The sequence below is a fragment of the Neltuma alba genome, unplaced genomic scaffold, assembly GCF_004799145.2.
Source record: "Neltuma alba isolate B1F8T4 unplaced genomic scaffold, ASM479914v2 tig00000304_pilon, whole genome shotgun sequence".
Lineage (NCBI taxonomy): Eukaryota > Viridiplantae > Streptophyta > Magnoliopsida > Fabales > Fabaceae > Neltuma > Neltuma alba.
This window is the reverse complement of record NW_021632000.1, coordinates 151,327-174,816: the sequence shown is the minus strand read 5'-3', so window position 1 is coordinate 174,816 and position 23,490 is coordinate 151,327. Positions and strand designations below refer to the sequence as shown.

The 23,490-nt window shown below is 34.5% G+C and overlaps 2 protein-coding genes and 1 long non-coding RNA gene across 4 annotated transcripts; 2 read left to right on the top strand and 1 right to left on the bottom strand.

Moving 5' to 3' along the window:
- Nucleotides 1–6,962: 6,962 nt before the first annotated feature.
- On the bottom strand, nucleotides 6,963–12,498 carry LOC114717284 (serine hydroxymethyltransferase 7-like). Of its 2 annotated transcripts, none has more exons than XM_028902424.1 (4): nucleotides 11,090–12,498; nucleotides 8,578–8,983; nucleotides 7,843–7,944; nucleotides 6,963–7,747 (listed from the first exon to the last, which is right to left on the bottom strand). In XM_028902424.1, exons 1-4 carry the CDS (start codon nucleotides 12,125–12,127, stop codon nucleotides 7,524–7,526), a joined length of 1,770 nt encoding a protein of 589 aa, XP_028758257.1. In that variant the 5' UTR covers nucleotides 12,128–12,498; the 3' UTR covers nucleotides 6,963–7,523. The 2 variants fall into 2 exon arrangements, with proteins under 2 accessions (XP_028758257.1, XP_028758327.1); XM_028902494.1 differs by lacking the exon at nucleotides 6,963–7,747 and adding an exon at nucleotides 8,250–8,306 and having other exon boundaries at nucleotides 7,862–7,944.
- Nucleotides 12,499–12,800: 302 nt separating this feature from the next.
- Nucleotides 12,801–14,272, top strand: LOC114717814 (uncharacterized). The gene is made up of 4 exons (XR_003737757.1): nucleotides 12,801–12,855; nucleotides 13,028–13,089; nucleotides 13,632–13,706; nucleotides 14,128–14,272. It is a non-coding gene; the product is annotated as an uncharacterized LOC114717814 (long non-coding RNA).
- Nucleotides 14,273–20,242: 5,970 nt separating this feature from the next.
- Nucleotides 20,243–23,056, top strand: LOC114717017 (uncharacterized). The gene is made up of 3 exons (XM_028902118.1): nucleotides 20,243–20,721; nucleotides 21,030–21,318; nucleotides 21,458–23,056. The coding sequence occupies exons 1-3, from the start codon at nucleotides 20,243–20,245 to the stop codon at nucleotides 23,054–23,056; spliced, it is 2,367 nt and encodes a 788-aa protein (XP_028757951.1).
- Nucleotides 23,057–23,490: the final 434 nt, after the last annotated feature.

Here is a 23,490-nt window from a genome sequence, read left to right as displayed (position 1 = left end):
ACTTTTATATTCCTTTAAATAATATATAAATATTCACAATTTCAAAAATAAGATAGTAGTATCTAATAAGAATAAAACCTATTCTTAAGAACAAAGTGCACTTCCACGTTTGATGTCAGTTAAAAATAAAACATAAGTTTCATAATCTTATTGTGAAAAAATATATATTAGGACAAAATCGAATTAAAAGTTTTAAACTTCAAAACTACCATAATTTATTATTGAACTTTAATTTCTTTTGAAGCTCAATACTCAACTCAATTTAGTCATGATCGGATTGACAAGGTCCCGTTTTTATTTTCACTTATTTTATATTTTTCTTAGTTTTAGGAAAATAAATATAGAAGTATTTAATTATTATAAGATACAACTTTTTTAACTAGAGAGCACAATATCGGTCAAGATTAAGACAAGTAAGAAATTTTTTTTGGAACCATAATTGGGTAATCTATCTTTAAATAGCTATTTGAGTAAATATATCTTTGAATTAATGCATGTTGGAACAAATATTGGACTAATGAATAAAAATATATCCTTTACCTTTGGGACTTTATTAAGTGATTTATACTAAGAGACATTTTTTTTATGTGCAATCTTAATTGCTTATTTTAAAAAAATGACAAACGCAACATTATAGTGTGCTTGAGGAGATAATAACACCTTTTATAAGGTCTTATGGTTGGATCATAATCATGGTGTGCGGGATGTCAATATTCTGAATCAATGTTTTAAAAGTCAAACTATATTGATGGCATATTTGGAATGACTTATAATTAACTTTTCAATTGTGATTTACAAAATGCAAGATAAATATATGAAAGAAATTTTATCTCACTTTACGTGAAATATGCTTATAAATAATTTCAAATATAACTTCAAATGGGCCTTGAATCAGAAAGATCAGCCGAAAGCCCGAAACCACTAGTCTAACCAATAATATAATAGTTAAATGCAAATTTATAAAAAAAATAATTATACGAACATATAAAAGAAATAAATCGACGATAAATTTAATTGTCATAATAACACTACAATATATGAAGTTTTCTGTTAAATGACACCATACAGCTACAAATAGTATGAAAATATATAGAGAAAATAGGAAATAAAAACCCTCCACCATATGAAATTGCGATTTGAGACCCTTAATTTAAAAAATAAAAAATAAAGACCCGATCCCATATTACAAATATGAAATCTTGATGAAATGTCTGAAATGCTTTTTAGCCAAGTTGTGATTTAGTCTACTAAAGTTGTCATTCGCTAAAATGAATGTATCATTTTCCATAGTCAATTTGTCATTTGGCATACCCTCAGCCAAGTTGTAATTTGGTCTACTGAAGTTTTCATTCATTAAAATGAACTTGTAATTTCCCATAGTCAACTTGTAACTTGATCGAGGGGCATTTTAGACATTTCACCAAGATTTGATATTTGTACTATGGGACCATGTCTTTATTTGCTATTTTCCAAATTGAGGGTCCCAAATCACAATTTCACATATTGGGAGTCTTTATTTGCCATTTTTCCAAATATATATAATTTTTTGAGAGGGTCAATATTTTTATTTTATAAAAAAAATAATTATATGAATATATAAAAGAAATAAATCCACAATAAATTTAACTGTCATAATAACACTACAATATATGAAGTTTTCTGTTAAATAACACCATACAGCTACAAATGGTATGAAATATATATATAATTTTTTTTTTGAGAGGGTCATTTTTTTCTATTTTGTTATAGGTTTTTAAATATTTTAAAGCATTTTTCTATAAAATAAAAAAACTGTCATGTTTCCTAAAAATTGTTTTGGTTCTTGGTCTAACGTTGAATTTCGATTTAATGGTGGCTCAACTCCGATTCAATCACAGAAATGATGTACTCCAAACACATACTTAAAACTCAGGTCAAAAAGGGGAAAAAAAAAAAACATACTTAAAACGTAGTTCAGGTGTTCAATTAATGTTCATACATATTTCATTTCTCCTGCTATGTTAGGTGTATGTGTGCATTTAAACTTCGGGTTATGGCATATTTTTATTTACCCTCTAAACTTTTAATTATTCAAAATAATTATAAGAATATTTGTTAAAAAAAGAATTTGATGCTCCTGACTTTTAATTATGTCCAGCAGTATAGGAACATTTTAGAAAATGATTTATATTAAGCTTGAATATGGTATATTAAACTAACACATAAATGACAAAAAAGAAAGTGAAGAATAACAAGGAGTAAAGATAAGAAATGCTTTCCTGCAATAAAGTCAAAGCATAATCCCCATAATATGGATTGCAAGATTCGCTTGTAAATAACACACTTGTCTTTTAGCCACTAAAGTTACAATCAGCGGCTCCATTAAAGACCATGTTTGGTTAGACAAAATATAATATAATCGCATTAAAATAATGGCATGGGAAAAAGAATTCTAATATTTAAAATATTACGATAAACTATCTAAACTTTTTTTTTATCTATGTAAATGAACTCATCAGTGATTAATTTGTTTTCTGTTTACAAAAAGAGTACAATATGGTAGGAAACTTATCTACCCGACTTCAAAGTTTATAAGGCTAGTTTATGTATAATTCAAAACTGATGGGACTAGATGTACTCAGACATATGGTTAACAACGTCTTGTACTTGGTTAGCAAAATAATAGAATACTACCTCCGGTCCTAATTATAAGAGTTAGTTGACCAATTTGAAGAGATTAAGAAAAGAAGTTGAGTTAGTTATTTGTCATAAATAAGTGTTGTGTTTCTTAAAATATCCTTACTAATCAAGTGTATTGGCAAGAACTACTATTATTAGAAAGACTTTCTTGAAAAAAAATACATAAATATTATAAACAAAGTGGATTAGGGTTTTATATTTAGGACCAAATTAAAAGGCAAACGAGGTCCTATATTAAAGATCAGAATTCGGAAGTAGTAATTTATAGCAAGGGAATTATTATAAGCACAAACTTAAAAGTTTTGTTAAGTCTTACTTGTTGCTTGAACTAATTTTTTCTTTAATTTAGAAATGTGAATGAAAATTTCAGTGACAAGCATCCATACTAGTAGTGTCAAGCTTAGTTAACAACATAATGTGTATTTGGTTTGATTTTGAATTTCCAAACCAAATACGCTGCTAGTTGTTATTGATTCAAGCCAAACACAATTTTCTTTTTCTTTTTTTTAACATTTTTTAATAAAAAACTGGATTCGATACTCAGATCAGAAGATACCACGAAAGATAAAACAACATGCTCGCCTTTATTACCGCCTTTAAAAGGCGGAAGGTGATAAGGATATCCATACGCAATGTTACTTCATGTTTTTAATATAAGAACTAATTTAATTTTTTATTTAGTTTTAAATATAAGACCTTAATCTACTTTATTTATCATATTTATCTATTTTTTAAAATAGTTCTTGTAGTAATTGGGCCTGTTTGGGTGGGATGTCACCCAAACAGCATCAATTTTGGAGAAATAATCCGAAACCATGGTTTCAGGAGAAGTGAATGACGTTTTGCTTCTGGCTCAAATTGGAGAGTATGATTGTGCCTGTCAGAGTAGATCTCAATAATAACATGACTTTAACATCCCTCAATTATTATTTTTTATAAACATATTTAATCTTATATTTTATAAATATGTATACACATATTAATTATTTATTAATTATATTATCTTATGTATTATTAATTATGTTGGTAAAAAATATATTATTAACAATTTTATTCCTTCAAATTAAAATATATCATAAAATCTATCTTTTATGTAATTATCATATTAACTTATGCCTTTTTTAGTAATTTGTATATATAAAAAGTGCTTTTAATAACAACTATCTAAACACTCTCACTTCTTAGAATCACTTTTTCATAAAATCTATTATTCACAAAATCTATTCTCCAGAGGCTATTCTCCAAACTATGGTTTAGTTTCATCCAAACACCCCCATTGTACACTTGTACATGTTTAATATTCAATCAAATAATAGTTTTAACTAATACATAATTAGTAAGAGTATTTTAGGAAAAACAACACCTAATTATTACAAATAACTAACTTAACAAACTTTCTTAATCTACTCAAATTAGTCAATTAGTTTTTATATTAAGCACCAGAGCTAATATTATTATATAGGCAAACTAATCATCATTAATATCTTAAAATGAAGGCTAGTTGGGAGAATCCCAGTGAGTGCCTCAAACAAAGACAACTGCTTGAAAAGCAGTGAGTAATGGATGATAATATCTCAAACAATCCTCAGGTTTGTGTTGCTTTCTGCCTTCAAAGGATCTAATGCCACAAATTAAACACCACATGTAATAACACAATTTGTTATAAGTTTTATATTACTCCTCTGGTCTTATTTATAGAGCAGAGAAAAAAGATTTTTTTTAGTCCTATTTATAGGGTATTGAAAGAAATTTTTTTGTATTAATGTACAATTTTACCCCTCATTTATTATTGTGTTAACTTTGTTTATATGAGGTATAATGCATATTAAATAGAGATAACGTGAAAAAGTCATTAAATTTTAAGTGAAAGTTAATAAAGTTTAAGATTTTCCTTGGTCTGTGTGAAACATACCGAAAGTGTCTTATAAATAAAACCAAAAGAGTATATATTGATGATATATTAATAATACTCCCTTCCTCTCATATTATAAGCAATATTGGAGATCATCACATAGATCAAAATGTTAGTTAAAATTAGTTAAAGACAATAAATGTGTAAAAATTAGAAATTCTTTCATTAAAATGTCCTTATTTATGGGGGAAGAGAGTATAAGAGAGAAAGTAAAAAAATTATTATAATAAAAAGAATTATAAAAGAGAGATAATGTGTGATGGAAAAATAATGATTTGAAAAATGAGATAAGAAATATATTAAGTATTAAAATAAGTAATTAATAATGACAAAATAGAGAATTCGTAACAAAAATTTAAGATAACTTGTAAATGTTGCTTATATTCAGAGATAAGAGGGAGATAGTAATTGTTGTTTATAATATAAGACGAAGGGAGCAATTTGCACAAAGAGTTGCGTCTAAAACGATGGTGATAGTGACATTTGGAAGCCACTGAACTTCCCTTTTGTGAATCATTGCTTTCATTGAAAACCTTATCCTCAATTAGACGCTGCCAATGTTATAAAAGTTTAAATTTATAGCATAGTCTCATAGCAAATTTCGCAGTTTGCAAATTAGAAGTAGCGTGACCTTTTTCTTAAACTCCTTGCAATACACAAGAAAATAGACCATTTCCACGGCATATGAACAACCTTTCTTTTTTTTTGGAAAATTGGGAAATAGCCCCGTTACAAATTTTATTCCCCATTTTTTTACTTTTTTTTTTTCATAGTAATTGAACTACTTTTTTGTTAGTTCTTGATCCATATTTCCTTAAATACTTTTTACGCAGTAATACCTAGACTGCTGAATTACTCCGAGACTTGAATCAATTCAGAATCTCAGTATCTTTACTAGAGAAAAGAAAGCGGACCAAACACTTTATAACAAGCCTTGGGATGACATTTATAAAGAATCGCAATGTGGAACCAACTCATTCTTTCAATTCTCAAAATCAATACGAAGGAACTGCTTGCATCATTGGTGATTCTCAGAGGAAGATCACTAGCTGCTCCCTCCAAACAAAATTCACAATTGCAGCTTGAAATGGTGTAACTCTGGCATCTGAATTAAATCACTCAAGAAAGCAAACAGGCTTAACTATGCAAAATCTCAGAATGGAGAGTCACGGAATTGAAATGGGAACATCCCTCTGCTAACACAGCACCTAACCTTGTGGCCAAAACAGCTTGTAGTTTGTCTATTTGCCCAAGTGTGGTTTGAGGAAATACACAAAAATGAATGCATAGAATGCATTTGGAAAAAGGCTGAAGAGAGAGTAGATGACAAACGTAAAGAAAGAATGAACTCAATCACATTGTCCTGTGTCAAAACACAGAAATGCATGATTATAAAGAATTCTATTTATGATGAATCTCCGACTGGAAATCATTGGTATATTGAACTCTTAAAAGTTTTAACATGGGAGGTTCCTTTTGAATCAAGAAATGATAATGTGACCAAAGAAAAAAAAATCAAAGTTAGGAGATATTTCAGACGGTGGGATCCCACCTCATAAGCCTTGTTTCCTTCATGGTTCCTTTTGATAAAAATAGGGAAAGAAAAAATTTGAGTCAATATTATTAGATTTTCCCAAAAAATATAATATTTATTTTATTTTATAATTATATACTAAAATTATTGATCACTTAAAAACAATATTAAGCACATCCTTGTGTTATCGAAGAGCCTGAAGGCAATCACAACAAGTCACAAGAAGTTGTGCAATAAAAATTTTTCCATCTCATGCTGAAGTTGCAATGAACACCCGACTCCCGACTCGTGCAATTTCTACATTTTCACAGCATTTCAGAAGGATATACCAGTTCCAATATATTTCTCGCATACCCCGGTTTTTTACCTCAGGCGCACATGGTCCCCCGTCATAGGATACCCCACACACACACACACACACACACACACACACCAAGGAAAAAAAAAACCGAATAAAAAAGTCAAATTGATCAGTTTGTACTACCCATCCACAAAAGGTTTTTGGAGTCAGACTCATTGCCTTTTCCTAAACAAGAATCCCAATTCGTTAAAATAAAAGATGTAAAATAATCTTTCTCCAAACCAAGACTAAGGATATGGATTGCTAGAAACCAATCCTAGAAACTGTGGGGTTCAAAAGTCAAACAAAAAATGGATCAAATAGGCAAATTGTTTAGTTTTTAATATAAGGAGTAATCTCCACTGCCCCAGAAAGGTGACACAGTAAAGTTTACCAAATTACTTCCCTCCTGGCGATTCAGTCCAGCCCACTTCACAACAAAGCCAACATGAATCTGAAAACGCACCTTCAAAAAGCGGAATTATTTTATTCCCAACTAGCATAAAACAATTAGAGCTTTATTCATAAGAAGATTAATTGACTTATGTAAATTGTGCAAAACAAAAAGAGGTCAACTGACCTATGAAAAAGAGAAGTCAAAACTATCACGTATTTCCACATTTCTCTGTGTATTTGACAACTTAAACAACGTAAAAAATGGTAAGCTGATAAAATTGACAATAAAATTATCCATTAAGATGACAAGGTTGAGAAGGTATGACAGGATAGATAACGTAGATTTCGGCATCAAACACCAGGGAGAAAATTCAAGGCATCTAACCTTGCAGTACCAACTTATTCTGGACTAGGAGCGGTTGGTCAAAAGCCCCTTTCCCAACATTTGAAATAGTCAATATGCTGCAAGTGCTATCAGCAGACAAGGTTCCTCCAAGGTGACAAGACGCTTGATTATTGGAAGAATCCTCAACAGTAGTACACAGTTCAGCGTACTGTCTGTCCCACATTGTTATGCATCATAACCTGCATAGACCTGAGAACAGCCTAAGATGCCAATGAGCTCTCCACCATATGCACAAAAAGCCCCTATGTTCCCATGTTCAAATGTCAAAACCTGGCATTGCAAATTGAGCTGCAAAGGCCTCAACCCGTGCTCGGAGCTCAACAATGTCCTTGTTGCTCTCAAGACCTTTCAAAACAACCTTCTGCAATTTCCCATAATCTCTTTGCGCTAAATTTGCAATTAGTGCTGCTCTATAAAGAAATTCAGTAATTGTTTCAAAGTCAGTCTCCAGACACCCCCTTGAAGTCATGGCAGGTGTACCTGAGTAAGATGCCATAAAGCTATAAGAATGTACAGTCAATACACCAAGCATAAAAGAAGGCTAAACAATTTTAATGTAATAAATCATCACACACCTATCCTTACACCTCCAGGAGTTATAGTTCCGTTATCACCAAAGATAGCAATTTTATTCAAAGTAATATGACACATCTCGCATATCTTCTCATAAAATTTACCTGCAAAGATAAATAAATGATACTCAGATCTTATCCCAGTTTATAAACAAACAAAATTTTCAAATTAACTATTTGTCACAATTAAATCATACAGAAAGAAGCAACCAACAAAATGGACAAAAAAAAAGCCCCCTATGAGAACAAGGCATTCCGCTGAATAGCTATAATAAGATTTACAGCTACAACAAAATGCCATATGCATGAGGATATTCTGAATGTATTGATACATGTATTGTTGTATTTATGAGATGCCTTCATGTAAGATGACGTAGAACATTTTGATGCATATTCAAGATAAAACGGACCTTGCACTTAAACATCAAGTCACTGCCCAACAGTGGCCCAGTCCCATTTGTGAAAGTCTTCAATAACAGATAAACAAAATCAAAGTCACAAACCTTGAATAGCTCCAGTATTAAATAAGCTCCTACCAAGCATTAAAGGCAAAAGGATGCTTTTCTGGATCAGCCTACTTCTTCCACGTTGGAATCTTGCCGATCAGAAGTTGTAACACAAGTACATGAGGGGCCAAAAAATTAAGTGCAGATAACTTGCATGCATAGACTTAATAAACATTTACGCAACTTGCAAAATATTCTAAAAAGATCTGTATGCGACACTCATATAATATACCTGTCAATCCTAAAGGCCTTAGATCCCAAAGTACTAGATGATTGTCTGTACCCCCTGTTACTAGGCGGCATTTTCTTCTTAATAAAGCAGATGCTAAAGCTTGGGCATTCTTCTTCACCTGCTGCATGTAGGCCTTGTACTCAGGAGAAGCCACTTGTTTTAAAGCTATGGCAAGAGCAGCAATATGGTTATTGTATGGCCCCCCTTGCAAGGATGGGAAAACAGCAAAGTTTATCTTTTCTTCAAGGTCATATTGTTCACTCTCATATCCCTGACTTAGAAGTATCCCTCTCTTCCTTGGTTTTGCACCCTTCCTATAAAAAATTATACCTCCCCTAGGACCACGAAGACTTTTGTGAGTTGTTGAAGTAACAATATCACAATAGTCAAAAGGATTCACGCATTCCTGAAAAGACAACAAAACCAAACTGGTAAGTGTCTCTTCAATTTTGAAAGTGCACAAACTACTAGTTAATAGTACAAGATAAAAATGGAATTAGACAAGCTGTATCCTTAAGTTTAGAATATAAATACCCAGGAAGTTTGCTTTAAATAGAAATATACCTCAAATCAGTTTAAATGTTGAACACTAAAATCTATATCAAGCAGCAAGTACTCAAAACCTTTGGATTCAATAACATTATGTCAATAGATTATAGAAATCTGATACTCCAGAATCTAAATTTATTCCAACATTTTGATTGTATATCATAATAATGAAGCATTCTACATTGATGCAATTTAATAAAACTAAATCCAAAATGTTAATAACTGGTACTTAAGTTATGGATAATTCTGAATCTGCCACAATCTTTTTATAATTCGGGATACAGATGGTTCTCAAATTTCAAGAGAGACTCTTCTGTTTTATCATGTAAATTTCTTTCACAAGGATTTATTTTCATCATCATTCGTAATGTTGCTTAACTCTGATGAAGCATTTTTTTTCTTATTAAAAAGACACTAACCTGTATTGAATATCATGCTGAATTCCATAGTAGCACAGCTTATTATGTAGCTCACACACTTAATTGCCAATGTCGAAACTCAGACAAAAGCACAAGAAAACAGAAGCAAATGACAAAAATTGCATGCAGAGACCAGTGACATGTAAATTGTATATCAAAGTAATCAAATTAATATTACTAATTTGCAAGCTGATTGCCTTTGTCTAGGGGTGTGTTTGGCAAGCACCCCAAACCATGGTTTTGGGACCCAAACCATGGTTTGGGAAAAATGTTAGCCAAACACCCTTAAAAAAATCAAAACCATGGTTTGGGTTCAAAACCATGGTTTTGGGAAAAGCAGAAATTTTTTACTTTTGGAGAAAAAATGGAGAGCGTGAGAGCCTATAGGATATGTATCTTGTTGTTTTTTTTATAAACATATTTTTTATAAACATATTTAATCTTATATCTTATAAATATATATACATATTAATTATTTATTAATTATATTATCTTATATATTATTAATATATGTTAATAAAAAATATATTATTAACAATTTTATTCCTTCAAATTAAAATATATCATAAAATATATTTTTTCTATAATTATCATATTAATTTATGCCAATTTGTATATATAAAAAGTACTTCTAATAACAACTATCCAAACACTTACACTTCTCAAAATCACTTTTTCACAAAATCTATTCTTTCCAAAATCTATTTTTTTCAAAATCTATTCTCCAGAAACTATTCTCCAAACCATGGTTTGGTTTCATCCAAATAAACCCTAAATTCTGTAACCGTATTTAGCATGGACTTCTTTTCAAACTTGACATTCTTAGAGAGACTAAAAGTTAAACAGCATCAGGCAGTAAATTGCATTCTATGTAGGCTTTTTCCACATTTTTGGTAAGCGTTGGCATACCCTCAAAAACATGGAGCAGTTTCCACCGATTGAACTAGAAAGATTTTGACTGTAAGAAGGATATAGTTCAATTATGGAGCATGCTATGCATGTCGTCCTTAGCTGGCTTTGTATAGAGTGGGATGCTCAAACATCCAAAGAGCATCCTGAATAGGATTGAACCGGGATTGAAGGCCTCTTTTGCGTTCATGCTACTCTTCTTTGTGGGTTGTTGGCACTTGGGTCTTTATATCCCCTGTTTTCCACTAATTAACTTTCTACTTCATTTATTTTATATCCTCTGTTTTCCACTAATTAACTTTCTAATTCATTTATCATTAAATTCAGTTATAAATTCCAGCCAATCCAAGAGTGGAGGCACAACAATAAAAGCGTAGTGGTGCATTAGGATAACTTCTTCTGCAAACTCTGCAGTGTTTGCCGTTCATAAAAATGGGGACAGGTGGAAGAGCAAATGGCTAAAAAGTGTAACTATGAACCACAACCAGTGTGGCAGAGCCAACAATGCGAGCTGCCACTACCGTGATGCTATGATGCAGACAAAGAGGAGACACAGAATGAGCTTTCCAGAGTAACCAAGAGCAAAGTACAGCCATTAATGCAATATTAAACCACCAGGAGTAAGCAATTCACACCTTAGCTGCAACAAGTCCACTGATCTGGGCCATATCGCACATTAACACGGCTCCACATTTATCTGCAATATTCCTAAACCTGGCATAATCCCACTCTCGAGGATATGAGCTCCCACCACAAATAAGTATCTTAGGACGAAAATCAAGCGCCTTTTCCTCTAGTTTATCAAAATCTATATAACCCGTTTGAGGATTCACCTTATATGGAAAACTCTCAAAGAATATTGACGCCCCAGAAACTTTCTTCCCGTTCGGAGTACAGTACCCATGACTAGTGTTCCCGCCAGAAGGTGTATCCAACCCCATGATACGATCACCAGGCAACAACAATCCCGTGTATACAGCAAAGTTCGCAGAGGTGCATGAATAAGGTTGCACATTTACGCCCCAACTTTTAGGGTCCAGATTGAATGCTGCCAATGCGCGTTCACAACAGAGCATTTCAATCTCATCAATATATTGATTCCCTCCATAATATCGTGCACCCGCCATTCCCTCTGAATATTTATTCGTCAAATGGCTCCCCAGTGCTTCCATCACAGCTCGACACACAAAATTCTCCGAAGCTATCAATTCAATCCCTTTATACTGCCTTTCCTTCTCCTTCTCCATTATCTCATAAATATCAGGGTCCGCAGCTCGTAGAGTTTGATTACCCCATGATCGAACAGCCTCTCTCCGCGCCTCAACATTGGGGTCCAACGAACCCCACTTGGAAGAACTGGAAGACGACGATGATGATTCGCTATCTCTTCGCCTCTTCAAGCACATCGAATGCCCAAGGATACGAAACTCTTTTACCTCCCTATCTTCGTCTTCATCCGAATCTACCGCCGAGGTCCCATTCTCCGCTTTGTGATTATCCGCCAGCGGCTCCAACAACTGAAGTGGAACCGGAGGTACTGGCTGCGTGGGATCGCGGAAGCTTGAGTCGAGCTGAAGAGGGATGGAGTCGTCAGCTATCTGGGTCCGTTGAGATGGCGAAGCATGAGAAGAAAAGCCAAGGGACAAATTTGACTGAGGACGGGATATGTCCATCAAAAACCAAAACAAAACCGATCCGACGACAAAAATTATATGCACAAATAGTGAAATTCTTCTCTGATTGATGAAACAAAACTTATATGTACAAGTAAATGCGACGACAACCACAATATCTCCTAAGCACAACAGTAACAGCAACAGATACAACGACAAGGAGAGTTGAAGAAAGTGCAGTGACAGTGCTTGTAAATGGACTCGATGTAGCAACGAAACCGCATCATTGAAGATATAACACAAAGTGGGGGAACGAGGGGATCCAAACCCTAATCTTTGATGTTCAGTGGAAGAACATGGTGATGGAAGATATCATGAGATTGATGAAGAATGAAATGAAAATGAGCGCGAGGCTTTGTGCTTGGCGTGGGATTGACGAGGAATGCACCTGGACATTGCTGGTTTGTAATATTGGGGAACAGATCCTCTCAGCGGCCATTTTCTCCCCATCTCTTAGAATCTCCAATTCTTGACCGTCCATTTCATCCGAACGCTCACCAAGAGACACGTAATAAAGCATTCAAAATCACATCTAAGCCATTCGTCTTGTTATGATCCTGGCCGCTCATTCAATTTCATATTCTGCCAAATCCCTGTAGCTTTCTTTCACGAATACATTCCAGTTTCTCGGGAAGTTCCCTGCCCATCGGCGGTGCAAACAGGAGCTCTGTCGTCACCCATGGTCGGGCACTATGAGAGAATTTGTTGAGAGTAGCTTATTTGGTCTGGTATCTTCATTACAACTCTTCCTCCATATCTTTGCCGCAACTATTCCTCCATCCCTTGTTGAACTATGCTTTTTCTTGTTCTTCCTTTTCCCCTTTCCATTTGATTAATTTGAAGTTCTTGTTCGAATTTTTTTGGTTGGATCAATTAAATCCGGAGGATGAGCGATTACAGGGTGGAGATGATTAATGATGGCATGTAGGAGTTTTATGTGCATCTCCACGGGCCTGAAGACAGTAAATTTTTTCATCCCTCTCATTTACAATTTTTTTTTTTTAATTTCCGACTGATTATTTTCATATGCACCTTTAGTCGGAATGTATCTTTAGCAAGTTTGGTTTGGGAATAGCTTGCAAACTTCTGGAAATCTGCATTTTTCTTTTTGTTGCAACTATTACGTTCGGAAGTTTGTCTCGATCTTAAGATGAGCGAAGTTGTCACTTTTAGTTTAGATGGAAAAATTATGTTGGTGAATTATCCATTTTTCTTTTATCATTTTGGTGAAAGGAGATCTTCTGGTTTTGTTTGTATCTCTCTATACTCCCGCAGTCCCATGATTTCTCTGTTTTTCAACAAAATCAAATGAGATGTTATTCTGACCTTCTAGTTGAGTTGTTAGTTGGCGTATCATGATTTTCTCCAGTTTTCTATGTACAATCAGTTAGAGTCAATATATTGGCAGTGAATGTAATCTACAGATAACAATAATCATTCATCCACAACTTTGGCTTCCACAAATTTTGTGCACCTTCAATACCTTCTGTTCTGGTTTATGCAGCCATTTAAAGATATGATCGAAGAGACTAGGAATTGCAAGCCAGTTAACCAACATACTCAGAGATGTTGGAGAGGAGTGAGTCTGAAGTTTTTATTGCTTATTGCTTTTTTAAGTTCTTTTAAGAGTTGCAGAGTAAATCTTTATTTACACCATAGAGTGTTCCGCCATGAGAGCTTTTGTGATATTGTCACCGGACAAAGTTACATTACTATAGATAGATTGATTCCAAATAATAATGATTTACGCATCTCCTAAACAAATTAGGAGACCAAGTTTGCTGGAAAAGCTACCTTTGGAAATGACCAATGGAACAAAACATAACTTTCTCTTCCGTATTTAATGAAATAGAACTTGACACGTGTTGAGCTAGCTGTCATAATGGACAAAACAGAATTTGTTGTCCTATGAAAGAAAATACGAGTTGCTGTCATGTCGTACAAAATACAACTCGGTGGATTGAATGACTGAAGTGCTGGAATTTGAATTGTTATTGCAGGTGGTAGCTACATTATCTCTCATGTTGACTAAATATTGTTGAGGCTATAGAAGATGGACCTTCTGGACCTTCACCTGCTAGGAATTGATTAGACATTGTTGAAGTTGTTATTGAAGATGCACCTTCACCAAACAAGAGGGAAGAAATTAAAGAAGAGCAATGTAGATGTTAGTATGTGGTCATAAAAAAGTTGTAATGCAATATATTTCATACTCTTCCGGTCCTTAATATAGGACCCAATTGTTGAGTTGGTTTTGGTCGTAAATATAAAACCCATTTATCATATTTATCAATTTTCTCTAAAGTACCCCTGTGGATACTCCCTCAATCATAATCAAGTAGAAGAGGGAGATGAGGTATTAAGAAAGATGATTATGGTATTTTAAGAAAAATATGTCACATTTCTTATAATTAACTAACTTACCTAACTTCCTTAGTCTAATCAAATTAGTTAAATGGGTCTTATATTAAGGACCGGAGGAGTACAACAAAACTGTCTTGTGTATGTGTAGTTTGCTCTCGAGCAATGTTGCATGTAATGCTGTTACAGGCAAAGAGTTTGAAAAATATATGTAGTCTCTTTATTTGTTACTTTACAGGCATCTTATTGTTCTCAAATAGATTTTAACTCTATGAGTTATCATAAGCTGAACCTCTTTTGTTAAATCAGGCTGTACAATGCTATTTATTAGCAAGATAAATCTCATTCCATATTTATCGAGGAAGAAATTAAACAATCCTTGACTAATTTGCTCTGCTATCATGCTTTTAATTGAGCACTGCACATCTTCTCTCCATTTTCCAAAACAATCATGAAAGAGGTAGAAGATATCCAATAAAGTGCCAAATAACTTGATTCAATAAATATAGAAATATTCACGGGAAATAGAGTAAAGCAATGAAATAATGCTAATCCAGCCAAATAATTTCAACCCATCGACATAATTGAAATTTTGCAAACTTCGTTTAGAATATAGGTTCTTTGTAGGGGTGTTCACGGGACGGGACAAGGATCTTATCCTGTGTCCCGTCCCGTCCCGGTTCTCCTCTTTTTTAAAAGAAAAACTATAATTTTTTATATAAATTTTTTATGTTATAATGCTTATTTTTTATTAGGTTTCTAAAGATAAAAATATTATTAAAAAAAATATTACAAAAAGTTCAATTATACGATATAAAAAAAATGTAAAAACAATATCGTAAAAAAAAAAATTATATAATGACTTTATGAATTATTTTATTGAAAAAGGAGATTTTGTTGAGATAATACTATAATTTAAAAATTAAAAATCACTATAAAAATAAGAATTATTATTAATAAGTAAATTAAATTATTTAATAATAATTATTAATAAATAATTTTTAAAAGAAAAAAATTCGGGATGGACGGGAGTCCTGTCTTGGTTAATGTCCCGTCCCGTTTTTGTTCCGTCTCGAAATTTTTTTTATCCCATTCCGAATTCACCGAGACCGAGACGAGACAACCAGAACGAAACAAATTTAACACTCCTAGTTCTCCAATACAAAACCAGCATGGCTTATCATGGGGGGAAATAAATGAAGAATATAATAGTTCCATGAAATTATCATACGATGCAAACCAAAACGAAACTCAATGTGAAAATTAGAATAAAAATTATGCTTTAAAGAATCTTAGCACAATTGCTTAGCTTATACGCCCATAGCAGCATTGGTCATCTTAGATTTTAACAGTAGCATACAAAATATTCTAATTTAAATGCAATAACATTGCTAATTTTCTGGAAAGAACCTCTGCTTACTTGGGCATTCAAACTGTCAAGAATGAGGAAGAGAGAGATGGTAAAGAAGGGGAAAGATATGAAGAGGTGTAATGTAGATACCAGATAAACTACTTTCAGCAAAGCTATGGAGATTCTCTCATATTTTCCAACGATGGGTGACGGGACGACGGAGCTTCCTGTCTGCATTGCCTGGGGGTGGAACTTCGACAGAAAATGGCCCTCCAAACCCTGAAGGGATCTCGCAAAATATGCAATTAAAGGGGTGTTTGGATGAGGCAAAACCATGGTTTGCAGAATAGCTTCTGGAGAATAGATTTTCTGGAAAAGTGATTCTGATAAAGTGAGAGTGTTTGGATAATTATTGTCAGAAGTGCTTTTTGATATGTAGAAATTACTAAAAAGGACATAAGTTTAAATGATAATTACATATAATATATATTTCATAATATATGTTTATTTGAAGTAATAAATTTATTAATAATATATATTTTGACAACATAATAAATATGACATAAATAATATAAATAATAAAAAATTAGTGTGTGTATATATTAATAAAATAAATAAATATGTTTTTAAAAAAATGATTTATTTTGCCAAATAATTGTACCCCTGAGCTGAATGAGTACACCCCCCAGCGTGCTGAATGAGTCCTCCCCCCCCCCCCCGCATGCTTGTTCCCTCCGTAGCCAATAATTGTCCCTCTGCCTACTTATCTGAAACCAAGGTTTTGTTGGGCAAAACCTTGGTTTTAAAAAAAATGGGGGTGTTTGGCAAATTTTTTGCCAAACACCCCCTAAATGAACGACCAGATTATATGAAGATGGATGGTTCAGATGCGATTCTAAAAAGCTTCATGAGATGTCTTTATGCAGGCCGTCAGATCAACTGGACGGGTAGGATATTAAGCTTATGAGGGAAAAGGAGAAAATGGCCACTGAGAGGATTCGGATCCGTAATATTGTGACTGCTTGCTAGCCTGACGCAAACCGGCAAATGAATTGGCCAATGGCCATTGATGATTTTCTTTTTCTTATTCTTTGATTTGTGGCCCAAAAATTCATATATTTGACAATGTTTGGTCAAATGTGCCCTTTAATAATTGCCCATATTGATAATTAATAAGGATAGTTTGTTGGGAAAAAATTTAGTAAGGATAGTTTGAAAAAAAAAATTGATGATAAAAATAAATTTTCAATTTTTACATTTAAGATAAAAGAGAGTATAATTTAATATAATAATCACAATATTCTACCCTATCTAATATTAAATGTAGAAACTAAATAACTAGTTCATTATGAAAATTAATATTGGTCAAAAAATTAGTTAAATTAGTTATTTTTGTATAAGTATAAGTTAATTTTCTAATATTATCCTTCATTTTAATAATTTATATTGGAAACTAAACAATTTAACTAATTCATTTGAAATTCCACCAATCTATCAACATCTCCAAATTCATCATTTAGGTCCCATATGATACGAAATATTAAAAATAAGGGGTAAAGATTGTGATTAAGATTAAAAACATATTAAAAGAATATTTAACATGAGAGATTACTTGTTATATAGTATCAAACCAGCCCATGTAGACAGTGGTATTTTCCAATTTCATCTTAATGGGTTTGTCTAATCTCATGTAACAAACAATTATTCATACTAAATATTTTTTTAATAGTTTTTCATAAACTCAATTTCGATCCTTACCTCTCATTCTCGATATTTCTTACCAAACAGAACCTTAGGATTTGACTCAAACATACCTGGTATGTGAATCATGATGATCTTCAAGACCTATTGATCTTCAATCAGTCTAATTCATACTCAATTAGTAGAATCATTGTATCTCATGTAAACTCCCATTTTTCATCAAATCCTTCTCAAAATCGTTCAAACCACCCGATAGGGTGAAACTAAACTAATTAAACAGTTAGATAACTTCCATTAGGACATTTTAATTCATTTTCAGTCGGTAAAGACTCTTCCAAATTCAAAATCCTAACATACCAATCTCCAAGACCCCAACAACTTATGGTCAAGATGGTAGAAATCGTGATTGAAACGCATAAGTGATTTGATGCTTGAAAATGCTTCCGAATGTGTAAAATTATCAAATCCCAATGGAGTCCCAATTACTTCACCTCCGTACTAAAGTTCTTTCTTTCCTTTTGATTTTCGTGATAGGAACCCATTTAAACTGAACAAAGCAAACAACATAGAGGAACTATGTCCTTCAATAGACATAGGCCTTTTTTGCACAAAAGCTATAATTTCTCCCCCAAATTCCACATCCTATGATGCTTTTTTCTCACTCGTTTATAACTTTAAATGGCTTTTCTAAACCCTAGTCTATTCAATGATATAATATTGTAATATCATTAAGTCATATGAATTAAAAAATAGGATATCACAAGACAAACTACTAATTGGACTTTATAATACTCAAATCTGATCCAATAATACTATATATCAGATAATCATATAAAAAAATGATTTTTGTATTGGTAACAAATGAAGAAAAAATCCATCTATGACTATATATATAATACAAAAACTATATTACAGATCATACTTTTTCATGAATCATGAATATTGAATAATGTGGTTCTTTCTCATTTGATGCACAAGCACGAAAGATGAGAGACAATGAATCATCCTTATGAAGAGGATTTGCACAATTTTCCATAGCAAAGGACAAAACTTTATTTGAATTGGCACACGCTATTACAACATGGACAAGGCTTGGACAATGCATTTGATATCTCACATGGTATTGGATTGAAGATGATTATTGTTTGGACTTGAAGAGGGGAAGCTAACAAGCGGTTTGGCTCCTACTCAAAGAAAATAACTACACAATGCAAACCAAAACATGATGGAGACTAGTGAGGGAAATGGCATGGAATGTAACTATAAAACCAAAGCAAGAAGCCAAAGCGGTTTGGCAAAAAATGGCAAACCATCTCTCTTTTCAATGTGTTCTGTAGGAGAGCTGAAAGGGTTCCCTTTTTGACTTTTTGTTTTAAATACAACTATCTGAATGCATTCTCTGTAATGGTGACATAACATAATAGAAATTAGAAAACCAAAGGGGCTCACATGATTTAGTTTGCACACACTCAATTTTTTTCCCAATATCTTTCCCAGAACAGCATGTACAGTGAAAAATTATTTCCAAGCCTATTAACAAATTCTCACAACTACTTTAATAAGAAACAGCGGAAAACACACAAAAAACTAGTTAGCTACTGAAAGGTTTGGACCAAAATTTTTAAAGAGAATGATTCTATGCTCTACAATGGAAATATCCACAATGACAAATCTTGACAAGCTAAAGTATTGATGCACGGTTAGCTTCTCTTAATACAAGGTGAAAAATAACAATTTACTTATAATCTGGTCGTAAGTATAAAATATGGGTCTTACATTTAGGATCAGAAAAGTAGGAAATTGTGCAAAATATCTAAAAGCAATACAAACAAGTAATAATTCACACAAGTTGAAGGATAAAAAAATCCAGATCAATTCACTCACTGTTATTACAAGGACAAGGGATAGACACTACATTCCATATCTCGTGTAATGTGAAGCTAAGAAACGGTTTGGCTGTTATAGAAGAAAATAACTATACATTATGAACCCAAGCATACAAAGAAAATAACTACTCATTATGACCAAACATGGTTATCACGCATGAGTAAGTGGAAATAAAGCCCGGACCAATATGAGCCGCGTATAATTTTGTTACATTTGGCTTAGTACAACTAATTAATAGGACATGTGCCTAAATTTAGGTCTTGTTTGATAAGAAGTATTAAAAATAAGGGATAAGGATTAGGATTGAAATTAAAAAAATTAATTTTAAGAGTATTTAGTATGAAAGATTATTTGTTATTTAGGATTAGGCAAACAGGTGGTATTCTTTAATCCTACCTACCTGAGTTTGTCTAATCCTATATAATGAGTAATCCCTCACACTAAACATTTTTTAATGATTTTTTTCAATCTCAATCCTTACCTTTTATTCTCAATGTTTCATACCAAATGGAACCTTAAGATCCCGTTTGGTAGGAAATATTGAAAATTACAAATAGAAACGGTGCCTAGATGAAGGCACCTACTCAACAGGGGCGTCCTAGGCAGCCTGCCAAGAGAATCTCTGACAACCAGCCCCCCCAAGATGCAACAGCTGCCAACAGGTTTGACCTTCTCGCATCTGCTGAAGACATAATGGAGCGAGAACAAGGAAATCTTCTTGCAAAACCCCATGGAGTGGAGTTAGAGGTCTGCACATCTGACAAGGAGCAAAGTACCGGGGTGTATATCACTCGTGCTAAACCAACATTCCCAAGATGAAGAAGCCTATGAAAACTACTAGCCCCAGGAAAGCCACACCACCAGAGCAACACAATGGATCAATCTTTGATTCTCCCGCCTATAAAGCTTTCAAAGTACCCACTATACTGGACTCTGACAAACACACGACCATCTCCTTTGTGGACCCCAAAGAAGCACTGAAATCATCCGACCGCCTATCCACCAAACAACCCAAGCCCAACTCCCACAAGGCCCAACAAACCACCGCTACAGGGAAGGAAAATGCCATTCCTAAGCCCCCGAACTTAAGCCCAGCAAAAGGGGGCTTTAAAGTTCAACAAAATGTTAAAATCAGGGCTTTAAACTCTAAAGTGAGCAATGACGCTGGGTCCCCCTCGGAGGAGCTCACCAAAGCACTAGCAGAGGCACTTGGGGCCTCTATTCGGTCAGATGATGATGTGGCTTTCCAGGAAGCTTCGGGTTCAGGCCTTGATGATGAAGCCGCCTTTGATAGGTCCGATATGGACCATTAACTATCCCTTCCCATGGTTGGATCGATCTTTGTTTGGAACTGCTAAGGTGCAGCCTCCCAGAAATTCTGTTGCATTCTTAAATCTCTACTAAAAGGCTATAAACTAGATTTGATGGCTTTAGTAGATCCTAGGAACCTAAAGCTGAGAATGTGCTCAAAAAGATAGGCTATCCAAATTCACATTGAGTGGAAGCTTAGGGGTTTTCAGGAGGAATTTGGCTTATTTGGTCGGATCAAATATCAGTAAAGGTAGTTTTAAATCACAAGCAATTTATTCATTGTCACGTCAGTAATCAGGATGGGAATAATCACTTTCTCTTCTCCGCCATCTATGGGATCCCGAACCCTACCATCCATGGTGAGCTGTGGCAGGATCTTTTGAAACTTCAAATCACTTCGGATAAGGCTTGGTTAATGGCAAGCGATTTTAATGCCACTACTTCAATTGGCAAACATAGAGGTGGGGCTCGTAGCTCCACGCAGGGGCGTAAGATCTTTAGAGATTTCATAAAGCAGGCTGGATTATTGGACCTGGGATTCATCGGCCCAAAATTTACCTGGCAACACGGTAGGCTTATGGTGCGTCTTGACAGAGATCTTAGTAACAGGAAATGGCTTGAAATGCACTCCTCAGCCCAAGTCATGCACCTCCCAAAAATACAAGTGATCACCGTCCAATCCTCATTAAACCCATTGAAGTGTATCTGCAACAACGTAGACCTTTCCGTTTCTTGGCACCGTGGATACTCCACTTGGACTTTCCAAGTCTGGTCAAAAAGCACTGGACCAGGGGGCAGGACTGGTAGAATGCATCAACTCCTTCATCCAAGAAGCTCAATATTGGAACACAACAGTATTCAGAGAAATAGGGAAGACTAAAAGGTGCATTAGATCCCATTTATCTAGCATTCGACGCTCACTCGAAGAGTCCCCTTTCTCTTTGCATCTCCTCAATCTAGAACGCAAACTTCTAGTGGAGTATGAAGACATTTGCCTCAGTGAGGAACTTCTCTGGCTTCAAAATTCGAGAAACCAATGGATCAATGATGGGGATCGCAACACAAAATTCTACCATACCAAAGCACTCATTTGTCGAAGACGCAATAGAGTTTTGATGCTGAAAACAAATGAAAATCTCTGGGAGGCCAACCAGACCAAGCTGAGGACTATGGTAGTGGACTGCTTTAAAAATCTTTATACGCCCGATCAGAACTCTAACATGTTCGGTTTAGGTGAAGGTATGTTTTCTCCTCTTCCTGATTCCATGCTGAATATGTTGGACTGCCCGATAACAAAGGAGGAAACAAAACAAGCTTTGTTCAATATGGCCCCCCTGAAATCTCCTGGCGCTGACGGGCTCCATGCACTCTTTTTTCAATCCCAATGGGACATTACTGGGGAAACAGTTTTTAACGAAATTCGACGCATTTTTGAGGGAGGTAGAACTGATCCCACTCTCAATCGCACCCTGATTGCCCTGATCCCAAAAACAGAAAATGCCCAGACTCTTAAAGATTTTCAACCCATTAGCTTGTGCACAACCTTCTATAAAATCCTTACCAAAATCATCTCAAAAAGGCTACAAAGCATCATGCCTTTGCTAACCTTGCCTTACCAATCGAGTTTCATAAAGGGCAGAAGCATAATCGATAACATCATAATAGCTCAGGAAGCAATACATTCTATGAGGAGAAAGTCTGGGAAATCTGGATGGATGGCTATCAAAGTAGACCTCGAAAAAGCATTTGACAGGCCAAGCTGGGACTTTGTCCAGGACACTCTTGTAGCCGCGAAAATACCTTGCAACATAATCCAGATTATCATGGATTGTATCACTTCAGTAAGCATGCAGGTCCTTTGGAATGGTTGCCCTACTGACTCCTTCTACCCTCAGAGAGGAATTAGGCAAGGGGATCCCCTCTCCCCATACCTTTCTGTGCTATGCATAGAACGCTTTTCCCAAGCCATACAGCATTCGGTCTCGTCAGGTGCCTGGAAGCCCATCAAGTTATGTCATAATGGCCCATCCTTATCCCATCTGTTTTTCGCATATGATCTTATCCTATCTACCTCGATCTTCCCTTCCCAAGTGCGGGTAATTCAACAAGTGTTATCAATGTTTTGTCTGTCTTCGGGTCAAAAGGTTAGCGAAGCTAAAACGAAAGTCTTTTTCTCTACAAATGTGGATCGACAGCAGGCGAGAGCCATTTGTACTCAGCTGGGCTTTAATCAAACATATAACCTTGGGAGATACCTAGGGGTCCCAATTATCTACAAAAGGGTCACTAAGGAAGCTTATCATTACATTGTGGAATGAATTAAGAAAAAATTGACTGGTTGGAAAGCTTGCACTCTCTCTCTCGTGTAGGGAGAATAACACTTGCTCAATCGGTACTCTCAACCATACCCCTATATACCATACAAACGACCCAAATCCTAGCTGCAACGTGCAACAGGATTCACTCTCTTATCCAGAACTTCATATGGGGTTCTACAGACACCAATAAGGGGGTACACTTAATGAAATGGGAAAATATCTGCCAGCCCAAGGAGTGTGGAGGATGCGGCATAAAGAACCTTAAGGGCCAGAACTATGCTTTTCTCCTGAAAATTTGCCATGCTATTCTAAAACAACCAACCGCTTACTGGGTACAAATCTTAAGGACAAAGTATAGATGGAAAGATGCACACTTTCCAAAGCAAAAACCCGTAATGTTTCTCATTTATGGAGGCATCTAGCTCCACTATGGA

Coding starts and splice junctions, on each gene's coding strand:
- LOC114717284 (XM_028902424.1), bottom strand. CDS start 12,127: ATGGACATATCCCGTCCTCAGTCAAATTTGTCCCTTGGCTTTTCTTCT. Junction 7,945..8,577: donor AAGGCCTTTAGGATTGACAG/GTATATTATATG, acceptor TTATCTTTGCAG/GTAAATTTTATGAGAAGATA. Junction 7,748..7,842: donor TCCTGGAGGTGTAAGGATAG/GTGTGTGATGAT, acceptor CATCTTACTCAG/GTACACCTGCCATGACTTCA.
- LOC114717017 (XM_028902118.1), top strand. CDS start 20,243: ATGAAGAAGCCTATGAAAACTACTAGCCCCAGGAAAGCCACACCACCA. Junction 20,722..21,029: donor GATGAAGCCGCCTTTGATAG/GTCCGATATGGA, acceptor TTGTCACGTCAG/TAATCAGGATGGGAATAATC. Junction 21,319..21,457: donor GGCAACACGGTAGGCTTATG/GTGCGTCTTGAC, acceptor GCAACAACGTAG/ACCTTTCCGTTTCTTGGCAC.